The sequence below is a fragment of the Momordica charantia genome, assembly GCF_013281855.1.
Source record: "Momordica charantia cultivar OHB3-1 chromosome 8 unlocalized genomic scaffold, Mcharantia_2.0 BLBB01000008.1, whole genome shotgun sequence".
NCBI classification, from domain to species: domain Eukaryota; kingdom Viridiplantae; phylum Streptophyta; class Magnoliopsida; order Cucurbitales; family Cucurbitaceae; genus Momordica; species Momordica charantia.
Window position 1 is genome coordinate 1,991,481 of NW_028275166.1, and position 14,429 is coordinate 2,005,909.

A 14,429-nucleotide genomic window follows, 5' to 3' on the forward strand; every position below is an offset into this window, starting at 1 on the left:
ACCGTACATCAGATTTTCAAATCGAAAGGCAACAAACGAAAAATTTCAACTGAATAGTTTTGGTAAAATAATTTATTTGAAATCTATCATATTTCGTAATCTAAAACTTAGAGAAAAATAAATATTTTATAAGACTAAATCTAGTGGGATTATTGTCCCGGGTTTGGTCACTGTGACCCATTTGTGACGGCATAAAGCAATCCCTTCCAACCAGCCAACCCGTGGAATTTGCCTTCAACCGTTCGTAGGCCCCGATCGACTAGGTCATTATTTTTAATAAGATTATTTTCAAATTATTGTGGAAAATGTTTGAGTCGTGATCCAAGAACTAATTTTTCGATAAATTCCTATTAATATTATTATTTGGTCTAATAAATCAGTAACTTCGAGAACTAGATTTTTTAAGTTGATAATTTTATGTTAACTTTTAATTTCGTGTTGATTTATTAAATAATTTAAAAAAGTCATAGTCAATTTTGTAAGTTCTGAATTGAAGAAAAATCAATTAGATAAAGAATTTATTAGATACAAATTAAAAATTTGAATATTTATAATATAAATATTAATTTATTTATTTTCTCAAAGATCCGAACTTACGATTTATAGTCAGCTAAATTTTAAAGTCGGGGGGGGGGGGGGGGGGGGACGGGACGGAGTAACTTTGGTAATTTAAATTTGTTTTTAAACATAGATTTTTTAACTATTCATCCATCTTGATTAAAAGGTAAAGGGAAAAGGGAAAAAAGGAAGGCCGAAAATCCGCGTCGGCGGCAGCAGAGAGAGACGTCGAAGGAAGAGCATATCGAGTGGACAAAAGCAACAATAATTCGCAACACAACACGAAACTGCGGCGAGAGACTGAGAAGGAGGCATCGCTCCATCATTATTATCATTTGTCAATCTATATACCACAAGGAGCCACAACTTTTGTCGGCCATCGCCATGGCTTTGAAGCGAAGAAACAATTGTCTTTGAAGATCGGACGGATCCAGTTCACGCCGGAGCATGGAGGTTGAGGTATCCGATCCAAACTCGGATACCGGCGATATTAGTAAGAGGAAGAATTTGGAGAGCCCGACTGATGATCGAGTTCGTGTGAAGAAGAAGACCTTGCAGGCTGTGCTAGAGCAGTGCCAGAGAGCTCTCGAATTGCTTAATAACTCCAACGGTGTCGATGAAAACGAGGGGAATGATGCGAGTGGCGATGGGGATGAAGATGATCAGCTCGGTGAAGCCGACGAGGTATGGAGGTTTTTTATGATTCTAAAATTTAGTTTCAATCGACGGTTTTTGGTTGTAACTTTGCTTGATTGTATTGATCTGGTTTAGAAAAATTAGCACAGTGATTGGGAAGATGCCGTGTGAGGGTTTTAACCGAGAATTCTTGGTTGAAAGTTGGATTGATTGTATTGTATCTGGGTTAGAAAAATTTAGCTCAATGATTGAGAAGATGCTATGCGTGTTTCTCTTCTTTGCTTTGCATTGCTGTGTTAAGCTGAATATCGGATAAGAGAAACAACTTCTGACTTTGATCTATTAGCTTATGGTAGTTCCTCATCTGTTGTTGATTTGAAGTCACTTTATATGGATGACTCGACAGCACAAGTGGTAGTTTTTCCTGGTTTGGCTTCAGGATGCTCTACTTTTATACAGTGGTGAGTATTTGTGTAAGATTGATTAGTGGGTATTTAGTCAGAGTTATGTATAACACTTGGTTTGAAGTTGCCAAGGTGCAATTCTTAATTACAATCCCTTTGTAATCATATTTTTTTCCTGGATCTATATGTGTTTTGTTCCATTGAAGTCGTTCATGAATCATTATGTTATGGCACCAGGGATGGCTACTCATGGAAGTGGTCAGGTTGACGAGACATTTGTTTTCATTTGGTTGGAAGTGTAGTTGGCAGCAACTCAACTAAATATTACTTATCTAGAGAAAATGCGAAATACAGCGACTTCTTTAGGTGTTTTCCTGGATATCGGGATCATATGCCAATTCAAGTAATATCATTCATTTGAAGAAAATATGAATTATGAGGACCTCGTTTGGTGTTTTTCATGGAAACTAGGATCCTCCATTTATTCACTCATGAAAATAGAACTGTCACTGAAATAGATGGAAATTTACACTTCCCCTCCCCTTAATGCCATCTATACAGCACTCTATGTAAAGCCCTCCAATTGTCAATAATAATAAGGGGGTACACTAAAATTTAGAAGTAATAGACAAATGAAGCATTAAATGCAGTAGGTCTGCAAATCTCCTCCATGCAGAATAGTTAGTTACTCTGTGATTTCTCTGTATAGACTTTTATCTCTCTCTCTCTATGGAACTAGGTGTACGAAATTATTTTATATGGCCTTCATGCTGCTTAAATGTTATGTTGGAAATTGGAATCAATATGTGCTTTAAATATTATGATCCATGACATTGACTTGAAGACACCTGTCTGCAGTTGTGTGATCTTCTTAAATCTAAAGTTGAATGCCGTGACTTTCTAGAGAAGCTAGAGGATGCTCAAGCGTCAGTTCCGCAAAATACATCTGGTATGTGTTCAGATAAACAGATTGTAGTTTATGATTTTGAAGTTTGGTGTTTAGGTTTTAAAGGACCTTATCCTTTGAGATAACAATACTGTTTGGTTTATGATATGATCGCTGAATCATTTTTATTATTATTTCATTTCATTTTATTTTAATTACTTATTTTCTTTGTAATGATAGAGGAATGTAGTTCTTGGGATGTGGTAAGCGATGTGGATCTATGGGAAAGTGGTGATGCTCTAGATCAAGATGGTTATGTCGTTGTAAAGCAAGAGGATATAGTAGATGGTATTGCTTGCTTCATGGCAGCATATTTGTTGTCCTTAAAGGAAACCAAGGTATGATCACAACAGCTCTCTCTCTCTCTCTCTCTCTCTCACGTGCACACACATGTATTCATGCGCATGGATAAATATATAAGAGGTTATGGTTGAAGGTAGGGAAATTCGGATGGTTAGTGGTTTAAAGTGCCTTGGTTTACAATATCCCCAAAACACAGAAAACCTTGTAATTATTTTATCTCCTTCCTCATGCTGTGCCTTAAATGGAGAGTTTTGTTGCTTCACCTATTTTTTCTATTAATCTTCACTGGGGATGTTTTTTAATACCCCTTGCTGGATGATTTAGACCCGGAGATGCCTGATCTCCCTGGCCTCCTTTTGTACACCTTTTAGTTCATCAATGAATCTGTTCTTGCCTCTGAAAAAGAAAATAAGGTGTCTTCGTTCATTATATAAATGAATTGTCTAGCTCTTAATATGGATAAGGGAAGAAGTATTAAGTTTGGATAAAGGATTGGTCTCAAGCTGTGCAGAATAGGCAGAGTTCGACCATCATGGATAGTGACTGAAAAAAAAAGTAAGTAATGGTTTATGAGTTCATGGGTTTTTGTGATCACCTATTCAGGATTTTAATATTCCAAAAGTTTCAAATTCAAATGTTACAGAGCTGGATAATAGTCCCATGTGATTAGCTGAGATGTATGGAAGTTGTTCCGGACTTCTACAGCTATTGAAAGAAAAGATTGATGATAGCTTTATGGTTTAGTGAAATTTGGGCATGCGGTTTGTGGAATTTTAAGCACCTATGAGTTTTATGTTTCAGCATGTATTTTAAGCATCTATGAGTTTTGTGTTTCAGTATGCATATGTTGGAGCTAAATATATATTGACCCCTTTTCTCGGTCTAATCCAAAAGAAAGAGTGGTTTCTTCCAGATTGGATAGATTTTTAATATCTGATGCGTTTGGGAATTTGTAATAACTCCACACACCACCGCCAAATTTCTTTGGAAACAGGAAACTTGAAGTTTGGCCTTTGTTTTTTTTTTTTTGGTTGGGTGGGGGGTGCAAATCGTGGATCCAATTTTGGTTTGGATATTCTTTAAGTTCTTTGTCTAAACTGTGGATGTAATCATGTAAGTTGCTTGTGGCAACGCTTGTGGATTGAGGGGTTTTCCTCCTTTTATGTAACTTCCATTTTTTGACAAAATCGTTTCTTTTCTTGATTTGAAATATTGTTGGCATTCGTGGGTTTGACTCTGCCAGGTGAAATGAATAATGAGGATATTGCTTTTACATGACATCCCAAGAAAATCGTGTTTGTCATACCGATGCTTCCACTAATTCTGGTTCTTTATAAAAATTATAATACTCCCATCATGTTCCTTGTCTATAACAAAGAGAATATGGCTACTGGAAATTATCTTTCATATTTATCTTGTCTTAGAAGAAAACCAAAACATGCTAGTTATGTATGAGCTATGAGCCTATGATCAACCTTTTATGCGTTCTCATTGTCTAACAGGAATTGTCACCCAACCAGCTGCAGAATGGTGAGTCTCACCACTATTTCTTGTTGACGTGATGGTTTTAGATTTCATTTGCTCCCAATCAATGTTATGACCAAATTTTTCACTAAATTTTGATTATCTCTGGAATGTCATGCAGCCCTTTGCAAAACGTTCTCAGTGAAGAAGAGAAAAGGAAAACTCCGGAAGGCATGGGATGGGAGCAAGGTCATTTATAACGTGGCATCTTGGGGAGCTACTGCAGTTGGGTACGTTAATCAACTAGTGTGACTGAATTATATCATATGAAAAAGTTCTTGCATTTAGCACTAAATGATTCTTCATTGTATGGGCCACTAAGACAATTCAAAATGCTGTTGCTTGATGAGTTTCCTTCAACTTTCCCTGGTATTGTTTTTCTGCAATGATACTGTTCCTTTAGCATAAGCTGGACGAGCATAAAGAATTGCCCGTGATGTGGCAATTTGACACTAGCACCAGTTGGACCGCGTAACATTTTCCTCAAAACTTTTGTTTTATGCATTCACGTCGTACTCATGCTAAAAGATTTTTATTTCTTTGTTTGATTTCTTGTATTTATATCAATATAAATACGTATTAATATTAGCCTAACATGTTTGAATTTCTTCTTCTGGAACTGAAAGAATACAACATACAATATTTTGCTGATGGTTCCTGCAACTGATATGCTACAGGATATACCAGAACCCTGTTATTCTAAACGCTGCATCTAAAGCCTTCTGGACTTCCTGCCAAGTAATCTCAAAGCTTCTCTAATACACCTTGTGCTTTTCCCATTGTAAATATTCTGCTCAAATGCAGTAGTGGAAAAACAATTTGTTGCTCTTTGGGTTTATTCTTTCATGCCTCAGATTGATTAATTCCTTGGCAAATGCACTCTTGTAAATATTTCTTCTGCTAGAATCTTCTCATTGGACAAAATCTTCTGTATTTATGCCAAAAAATATTATTTGTACTGAGTTTGTTCCAACATGGAAGCAAGCATTGCAGTATATATGAAAAGTGCTTATTGCTAGACATTGTGCTTTCCAGCTTTCCAAATTGAGACTGTAAATGTAATGTGCAATTTATGAATTGGATTTGGTTGAATGGTATTGTATTGTTTTTCAGGTTTTTTTTTTCCTGTAACCACAAAAACGCTCACTTTTATTTCGATTTGTTTGGCATGGTATTTTTTCGAAGGTCATAAAAAATGTTCCCCGAAAAAATATTTTAGAATTTTCTCATTTTTCATATTGCTTCTTTTAAGAAAGGATTCCCCCATGTGTGGAATTTGTAAGTTGTGGAATTTGTTTTAAAAAATATGATGATTTTTGCTACGTTAGGTTGTATGGCCAAAAGATATGGAATCATGGTCAATTAGTGGTTTTATGTGTCAAATATATAGAATTAATATGTACGTGATAGTCAATAGTGATATAAATCCTGTCACTCTAATTATATTAATAAAAAAAAATACTCCAATTCGAAATATATTTTTTTATCACTTTTCAAAATATTTTTTTCGTATAATGCAAATATTTTCTATTTCTGTGACAAACGACAGTGGATTTTGTCCTCATTCATAGGTGAACGAGGATACATCTTGTCAAGCCTTCCCAGTCCTCTCTTTCTTTCTTTCCTTCATTCCTTCCTTTTTAATTCGAAATAACCATGTGCAATAATTGTCCAAGCAAGCTCATCTCGAGTTGGATTTAACAACCCGCGAGAGTCACCCCTCTCAATGGAAGGGCGTGGGTCTCCATCCGATCCGGCTGGAAACCGTCGGGGTGTGGGCGGCATCATCAATTGACATCACACATTCCAACGACCATCTTGCAAACACTCTACCAATTACCGATTCCACCCGCACCCAATGCGCTGAGGCCTAAGCATGCCACTGTCCCGAATGGGGTGGAAAAACTCGAAGCTCGATAATCAACCTCGAAGTGGATGCCTACAAGATGGAGAGCAACACCGCAACATCTCACGTTCAACAAGGCTCATACCGAGCACACATGGCACCCGAGCCAACCCCATCGAGCACAATATGCTGCCGTGCCGCCCGCCATCCCGAGCCTCCGATTGTTGTGCCCAAACCTCAAGCAAATGTCCAGACATTTGCTGCTTGGGGCGTGGGGCCTGGGCGCAACCATACAGGGGCACTCCCGTGCCAGGCATGTTACCCCTGTCAGTCTTGACCATTTCCAGCCAAAAAATCATTTTCCCATCTCTTGGTTGGGAATAAAATAGAGCATTTATGGGGCAACAAGAAAAAAACTGCTCTTCATAGGATTATTTTCCATAATTCCAGAGACTGAACTCTGATAAGCCTGATTAACAGAATTAGCAAAAGTATTCTCAATTTTATTAGGAGATCCAAACAGCACAAGATATAGAACATTACCGCTGTTTTTTGTTAAGCATACAAATCGTCAACATTACACTCTCCAAGGAAAACCTTAATGCTGCGTGGTGAGCCACAACTTCCTTCAGCAATCAGTGCTCTATCATTGGCGGCCATATGAGCAATAATCTTGTAAATCATTTCAATCTGAAGTAATATAGAAGGATTTGTCAGCAAAGAATATATGTCGTTCAAAAAGTCTATAAAATGAGTACTGGATCACATTACTTACATCCTCAGGCGCATGACAACGTTCAGCTACTTCATCAAGTGTCAATGGTTCCACAGGCTCTTTACAGCTGAGGGAGAGAGAATGTCAATCATTAGAAGCTTTGACAAACAACCCCTTTATTCCTGCCCCGGTTGAAGGCGGAACAAAAATACTTTAACTCATTGACTTAAGCTTTTAATTTTTGTGTTGAATCTCTCCTATGTCATTTCTTTTTCAATTTATATTGATAATTACTTGTTATACTTTGTGCTAATTTCCAAACCCACGAGGGAGGAATGTCAAGGATAAATTTACTGTAACCCCTTAACTTAAATTTTTGGGTTCTACAGTGATATAAGAATAAATTTTTGGGTTCTACAGTGATATAAGAATGCTACTAATCCTCAATTCTTATATTTTTATTATACCAATTTTGAGACAGAAAAGGATTTCTTAGGGACCATTTCAGAAAATGATGATGCACTGCATGACAAATTCTGGATCTCTAGAAGAGTTCATACCTGGCCTCATTAAGTACAGCCAAGACACGTTTTTGAAGAGCCAATACTTCCCCGGCAGCTTTCTTCCCAGCTTCCACACCTGAGATAGCATTCGAAAAATACGAAGGCAAATTGAGGTGAAGACAGCAAATGAATTAATTAGCAAAGAGACCAGCATGAGGGCACATAAAACACAAACACCTGAAGGGAAAAACAAGTTTGAATTTTATTCTGAGCAACAAGGAAACATATATTTTTACCAGGTTGATGGTATGCATTGATGTTGACAAGGCAGGCATATATTCCAACTGCTCTTTCATAAAGTGCTACCATTGCACCTACAGATCTAGGAGTCACTTCTTGAACAGTGACTGTGATGGACTCCCTATTGTTAGCATAGAGTGCAGATCTCGTTCCCTGAACAAGTCTCAAATGTTTAACAAGAGGAAAAAAATCAGGTCTTCTGAGAGGTCAAAACAATAGAACACTGACCATTTGATTTGGAAGCAAGATATAGTAAAACTAGCATGCCTCATAAACCTAACCTGTAGCATACCAAAAAGGTAGTCGCCACATGTAACACCTGGTTCAAGCTCCCAATCATGACCAGGTGGCCTATCACGCAGCACTTCAATAAATGTCACGAAGAAATTGTGCACGCCTTCTCTCAATTGTTGAATATAGCTGCATAAAGTTATGTGCATTAGGCGGTTAGGCCTTGGCATAGTTTGCATTACAAGGTATATAGATTCCAACGACTGGTATGAGATCTTACGCATGTTGATCTGTACTCCCTTTGTTTCCATATACTGTAAGCCCCTGATTAACCTATGGGAAAAAGTGAATTTAGCAAACCATATTATTAGTCAATGCATCTCGATGTAACACAACAAACCATAATACTTTACTAGAATAATAGAATAGCATTCTTCGTACTTGGATACTTGGAAAATTTTAGATATTTTGTCCATGCTAGTCAAATATGAGACCTGAAGTGTTTTGATCCTTTTATTACTTACAACGCTAACGGTCCAATGGAAATAATCATTCTAAGGATGGTTTATGGCAACAATTAATAATCCATTTGCTTATAAATCTCTCTATTCATTCCAGTGGATGCGTATCTAATGATTGCAAAGGTTGGAATATGAAACATGCATCAAGTGTGTCCAAAATTCACGCAAACACTTCTTAATATCAATCCACTTCGTCATGATAATAATTAACAAGCGCCAATCAAATTTCTCAGGCAGGTAACAGTTTTCATATCTTTCTAATTTTGTCCCATTCAATAAACTAAAAGACAAGAACAATCTTCCCAAATGTTGCAGATACCCGATTTCCATCAAGGTCAAACTCTTTTCCAAGGGATTCCATGACCAGTTGCTGCAAATAACGACTAAACAATAACAAGCTGTCCTTGTAGGGAAGGACAACCATATCCTGAGGAGAGCACAACAGGAAAAAGTTAATTATGGTAGACATAGAAGCAACAAGTTTCAAGACTACAGCACAGGAGTGACAGGATTAAAAATTACCTTAGATCCTACCCCATCAGAAGCCCAATACCAGCACAAAGCAAGCAATGCTGCAGGATTATCTCTAATCTGAACAACATAAGTGTTTTATTCTTTAGGAAGAGAGAGCAATTGGTGTCATATGTAAAACATAAAGTGAAAAGCAAAACAAGAGTAGTAGAACAGTCGAGAAACTTAAATAAGATTTTCCATTAAAGTAATAAATAAGGTTACCAGAAAACCCTAGGAAGAGACAGTTCAAAGAGAAAGCTAATAGTAAAACTAGGATCAAAGAATAAGACGACTACATGCCTGACAAGTAATTTCCTTTTCCTTTTCATCAGTAGAATTAGACATAGTTAGTTCTAGAACTTTGGGACATCCACAACCTTAAATTTCGGCTGAACTACCCCTATGGACAACTTTGAGAATTTTCCAGCCTAACAGTAACCATACAGAAAATGCAATGATATTCATTTGCACTCACCAAGTTCAGGATTGGGAATTACAGTCTAATCTTATTTCATTTAGTAGTTAAGGGAACGTGTGGCATATTCAAATATTCCAAACGGTATCCAAGGGTTTTGAACGTGGTGCCACTTGGTAACCTTGAAATAATGCTAATGGTATATTTTCTAAAGTAAAAGATAGAGCAACGTGGCATGAACACTACGCAAGGCAAGATTAACTGAAATAAATTAAGAGAAATTCCTCAAGATCGGTCATTAACATAATTGACCTTTTCTCTCATAACTAACCAAGAAAGAAATAATTACACTCTACAGAACAAAAATCAAGGAATTATTCTTACCACAGTTGATCTAGTTGCATTATCCATCAAAGAAGCGCCAGCAAGCATTTCTCGAATGTCAATTCCCTGTATTAAGCTTCACTTGTAAGGACAACTCAAAAGATAGGGAAGTCGTGGATTTAATATTTAACAGCGACCAACCTGAAGTGCGGCTGGGAGCAGACCGACGGCAGACATTTCTGATGTTCTACCACCCACCCAATCAAACATCGGGAACCTTGCTAACCATCCTTCAATTCTGGCAGTGTTGTCCAACAATGAATTTTCTTGTGTCACGGCAACACCCTGCGTAAAAAGCACGTGTTGAGTTATATTTTTGGTCACATCTAGTATTATAAAATAAAACAAATGTAACACCAATAAAAAAGATAATGAAAACAAAGAAGCCAGGGAAATTTTCATTACAGATATTTGACCAAATTTTCACTCTAGACAACAGTCAATGCCCTGAGCTCAAACATGAAATGTTGAAGGAACAAATGATTTTAGACAAGCTCTACGAGAATGTACTGAAATTGTATATTAGTTCCAGAAGCACGAGATGATTGCAAAAAGAAGATGAAATGTTTCGTTCTAGTTTCAGCAAGAAGCACAAGATGATTACACTTGACCATGGAAATGCAAGGAAACTCAGTTTAATAAGTTTGGTGATAAAGAGATATAAGTATATGTACTTAATTAAACATCACAACGTGCGAGTTAATTTATGCAAACAGTGATTGAACTGTATGTTACAATGATCTACAATTACAACTTCAAATTAACACATTAGAGAATATCTAAACTATGAAAAGTAGGAGAAAACTAATACTAGCAGAAAGAAAAACCTGAGATCAAAACCTGTTTTGCAAAATCCAAGCCAGCCTCGCGAAAAGCCTTCTGTACTTCCAGTAAACCATTTCTAGTTTCAGGAGTGCCTCCACTCTGTGAACAATTCAAATGGGAATTAAATTGGCAATATTTCCAATAAGTTACAACCCTGTATCCAAGAGATAATATGTGATGCAGTGTACTACTTGATCAAGGGGGTTGGCCTATTGAAAACCTTTCTGCCTACTTATTGGGTGAGCCTAATTTGATTTACAATGGTTGCCTTCAAAGAGATGAGCCCAAACAAAATGGGCTTGGAGAGTACACTCTCAGGCTTGGTCCTGAGTGATTTATAGGAATAAATTGGTCTCTCTCCTATCAGCTACTCTCTTATGACAATTGATTCATCTATCCTACATAAATTGGAACTAGCACTAAAGGTCCTGGGTCCAAGTCCCTTGGGTGCATTTTGGAAGGGTACTTTTCTGAGGAGATGAGAATGATGTGCACAATTGGGTTCACGCTCATACAAAGTGATGAGCTCAAATAGAGTAAGTTTGAAGATTGTGCCCCAAGGCTGGCTGACAATAACTAACTTGTATGAATATATTGACTCTCTCCTATCAGTTGTGACTTCTGGAAAAATTGGTTTAGTTATTTTGCAACAATATTACAAGACTCAATTACTTAAACATAGTCCAAGCATTTTGCTATATGGAGCCTGCCTTCCAGTTTAACTCTATCTGCAGCTATCCAAGCCAATATCAGTTTCTTCCCCAAACATTACACATAACATGAAGAAAGGTAAAAGATAAAGTATTTCTGACCTTTGAAATCACTATTACAAGAGTAGTTTCCAATTCCTGTCCTAGTTGTGCAATCTGATGATCAATTCCTGCTGGGTCTGTATTGTCAATAAATCTTATCTGCCCGAAAGATGAATGAAAAAAAGTTGAATGTTCAGTAAAAGATTAATATCACATGATAAAAAAAAATTACTTTTATTAAACAGTAGTAGGTATCTTCTGGGTTTAATTTTAGATATAAAATTTGATATAATTGCTAAAGTTACTATAAGTGCATGGTCCTTTTTGCCCTGATGGTGTTGAGAAAGCTCTTCAGCAGTACACATTTAACTTTAAACTACCATAAGTGATAGCATGCTGGATAAACATCAGTTGTTCTCCAAGCATTTAAGACACACTAGACAGATTCCGCTGCAATACCATGCCTTGTCCCAATTAAATATCTCTAATCAAATTATTAGAAACATTTCTTCCCTTGATCAGCTAATATGGCTGCTCCCCTGCCGAAATAATAACCTTGTACTTCCTAAGGCAGTGAAGTTCAAGATGAAGCAAAATCATTACCAATGATCATCTCAAGTACCTTAAGCGGAGGATTATCAGGAGCCAACGCCTCAGCCACAAACTGGGGGCCAAGAGCTGACCCTCCAATCCCTACAGAAAGTATCTGGGTAAAGCGGCCCTCGGGAGAAGATGGGGGCTTGATCTGCATTTGGCATTGTGAGGAAATTAAATTAGCCGGCTGGGAGAAGAACAGTAAAGAAGACGAACAATACTTTATACGTTCTTTGAGTTCAGGAGTAAAACTATAAAGTTCAAAACCTAAGAATTTAACAGATTAAGAAAACTTTAAAGCTAGATATGACAAATAAAACTTCGGCTGAATCAAACTCAAAATACACACTTCTTCAATCCAACTCGTAAATACAGATTTTATTATTTACGAACCCTAGAGCCACTATAACATTTAAAAGTTCAATCTCCAACTTTTTATTAAAACCCATAATACATACTACATAGCTCCAGAGCAGCGCCAGTAGTACGTAGCCAAACCAGAGAGTAAAACTTTAGGGGGGGAAAAAAAGCCAGCACAGAAAAGGCCAAGGGGGATGAATGCCATGAAAACTCACCTTACCGCTGATGATATCGTCTGCGAAATTGCACACGGCATCGAGAGTAGTATTGATCTGCGACCTCAAAAACGAGTTGGGCGCAAGATCAGAGTTCCTCAGCCAATAATGCCCAACCATTCGTCCCTCATCCGGATTGGCAATCGCACCCTTCTCAAGCGCCTCCATAGCCCGGAACGCAGCTTGGAATCGAGGCTCCATCTCCTCCAAGAACTCGTCCGAGAATCCAATTCGACTCACATCCAAAAACAGCCCAAGCTCCTTGTGCTGATAAAGCCAGTCAACGTACCTACTCCATAGCACGTGAGGGTCTTTCTGCAACCCCTTCTTCGCCTTCTTAACACCTCCATCGGCATCGGATAATTCAACCGAGATCTCCTTAGCCACAGAGTGAGCAGGACCGGCACCCAATCGCCCGTCATTGAGCTTCGCGCGAATCGGAAATGACACTGAATCTTTCCGTAATGACCCAGTAGCTCCAAGGAACAGCGTCTTGGTCTGCGGCTTCAGCGATGGAGAAGACGAGCAAATGCCAGAAATGGAAGCCATGGAAACAGAGGCAAGCGACAATCTCGAGGTTACCGATTACGAAGATCTTTATAGAATCTTTTGGATCATTCCATCTGGCTCCGGTACCTACCAAGTCAAAAATCTTTGGGTGAGCCGAAATAAATGAATGAAGCCGAGGAAATTTAGCAGTCGACTCTGTCTCTGAGAAATTGGTGTGTGCTTGTGCGGGCGGCGGTGTAAAAGCTTCACACGTTAACTCGTTCGCATTTGGCAAGTGGAATTGCTCCTTCTTGACGGTATTGCCCCTCTGTGGTTCATAATATTACGGAATTACCCTCGAATTCGAATATTCCTTCCAAATTGCCAACTGTCTGCGTCTGTCTCGTACAACCTGACCGCCGTCTTCTCTCCGTTGACCGTCCGACGGCGGAAAATCGAAATAAAATATTATTATTTTCCCTTTTTAAATTTTTTTTTTTAATTTATGCCTTAAAACTTTTTTCATTCTCTATTCTCCTTTCTTTTTTCCTTTTTCATTATCTACTTTTTTTTTCCTTTTTAGTCTTAAGTTGCAAATTACAAGGGGGTAATTTCAACCTTCAATATTAATATTGAAGAATACGAATGATTGGCTATTTTGAGCAATGTTTGGATGGCTGATTTTGTAATATTTAAAATCTCAAAATTATATTTTTTAAACTCTGACAAATATAAATATCTCTTGAGATGCATAGGTAGTAATGAGATTAAGTTATATGTTATTTTTATTTAATGGGTAAGTAGATTTTTTTTTGTTTATATCCGTATAAGGTAATTTGTAGGATTATATTTTTCTATATATATAATATACCTATACATTGAATTATGTTACTCCCGACGAAAAAGATCATTGTATATAAGACATATGTCAAATTGTTTCTTTAATGCTTGAAACTTCATTGATACCTTTTTTGCTTTGAACTCGATTGGTTTGAAAAACTCTCTTTTTAAGTGATTGATTACTAACAAAATATTTTGCGTAAAGTTTAAAAGTGTAATGTAAGTAAAATTTTTTTTTTAAAGTACGGTAGTTTTATGTACTTTTTAAAATTAATTAATTAAAAATAGAATATGAAAAATAGTGACACCGCCTAAGGAAGGTCATGGAGAAAATTTTCCCCCCTACCCCTATTATTCTTCTCTATATACATATACTAAAAAACCTTACTCTTCTCTACCCACCCTATTTATAGAAAAATTACCTAATTAATTAGAAATTTTCATAGAAAAAATATTTAATTAAGAGATCATTTTAAAAATCAAAAAATAACATTTTTTATTTCTTAAATATATTTTATTACTTTTTGTTAGTACAATGTACGAGTGGGATTTCAA

General features: G+C 37.0%; 2 protein-coding genes across 2 annotated transcripts; one reads left to right on the plus strand and one right to left on the minus strand.

Moving 5' to 3' along the window:
• Positions 1-711: 711 nt before the first annotated feature.
• Positions 712-5,391, plus strand: LOC111004869 (uncharacterized). Its single transcript, XM_022276107.2, has 6 exons — positions 712-1,242; positions 2,457-2,547; positions 2,725-2,882; positions 4,350-4,377; positions 4,493-4,601; positions 5,049-5,391. Exons 1-6 carry the CDS (start codon positions 1,006-1,008, stop codon positions 5,128-5,130), a joined length of 705 nt encoding a protein of 234 aa, XP_022131799.1. The 5' UTR covers positions 712-1,005; the 3' UTR covers positions 5,131-5,391.
• Positions 5,392-6,699: 1,308 nt separating this feature from the next.
• Positions 6,700-13,297, minus strand: PGI1 (phosphoglucose isomerase 1). The gene is made up of 14 exons (XM_022275918.2): positions 12,546-13,297; positions 11,999-12,121; positions 11,437-11,535; positions 10,640-10,723; positions 9,941-10,084; positions 9,800-9,865; positions 9,010-9,078; positions 8,807-8,914; positions 8,247-8,299; positions 8,017-8,155; positions 7,732-7,888; positions 7,493-7,571; positions 6,993-7,059; positions 6,700-6,907 (listed from the first exon to the last, which is right to left on the minus strand). The coding sequence occupies exons 1-14, from the start codon at positions 13,092-13,094 to the stop codon at positions 6,773-6,775; spliced, it is 1,872 nt and encodes a 623-aa protein (XP_022131610.1). The 5' UTR covers positions 13,095-13,297; the 3' UTR covers positions 6,700-6,772.
• Between the last annotated feature and the right edge of the window lie 1,132 nt (positions 13,298-14,429).

Coding starts and splice junctions, on each gene's coding strand:
- PGI1 (XM_022275918.2), bottom strand. CDS start 13,094: ATGGCTTCCATTTCTGGCATTTGCTCGTCTTCTCCATCGCTGAAGCCG. Junction 7,889..8,016: donor ACCTTTTTGGTATGCTACAG/GTTAGGTTTATG, acceptor AGACTTGTTCAG/GGAACGAGATCTGCACTCTA. Junction 7,060..7,492: donor GCTGTACTTAATGAGGCCAG/GTATGAACTCTT, acceptor TCTCTCCCTCAG/CTGTAAAGAGCCTGTGGAAC.
- LOC111004869 (XM_022276107.2), top strand. CDS start 1,006: ATGGAGGTTGAGGTATCCGATCCAAACTCGGATACCGGCGATATTAGT. Junction 2,548..2,724: donor AGTTCCGCAAAATACATCTG/GTATGTGTTCAG, acceptor TTGTAATGATAG/AGGAATGTAGTTCTTGGGAT. Junction 4,378..4,492: donor ACCCAACCAGCTGCAGAATG/GTGAGTCTCACC, acceptor AATGTCATGCAG/CCCTTTGCAAAACGTTCTCA.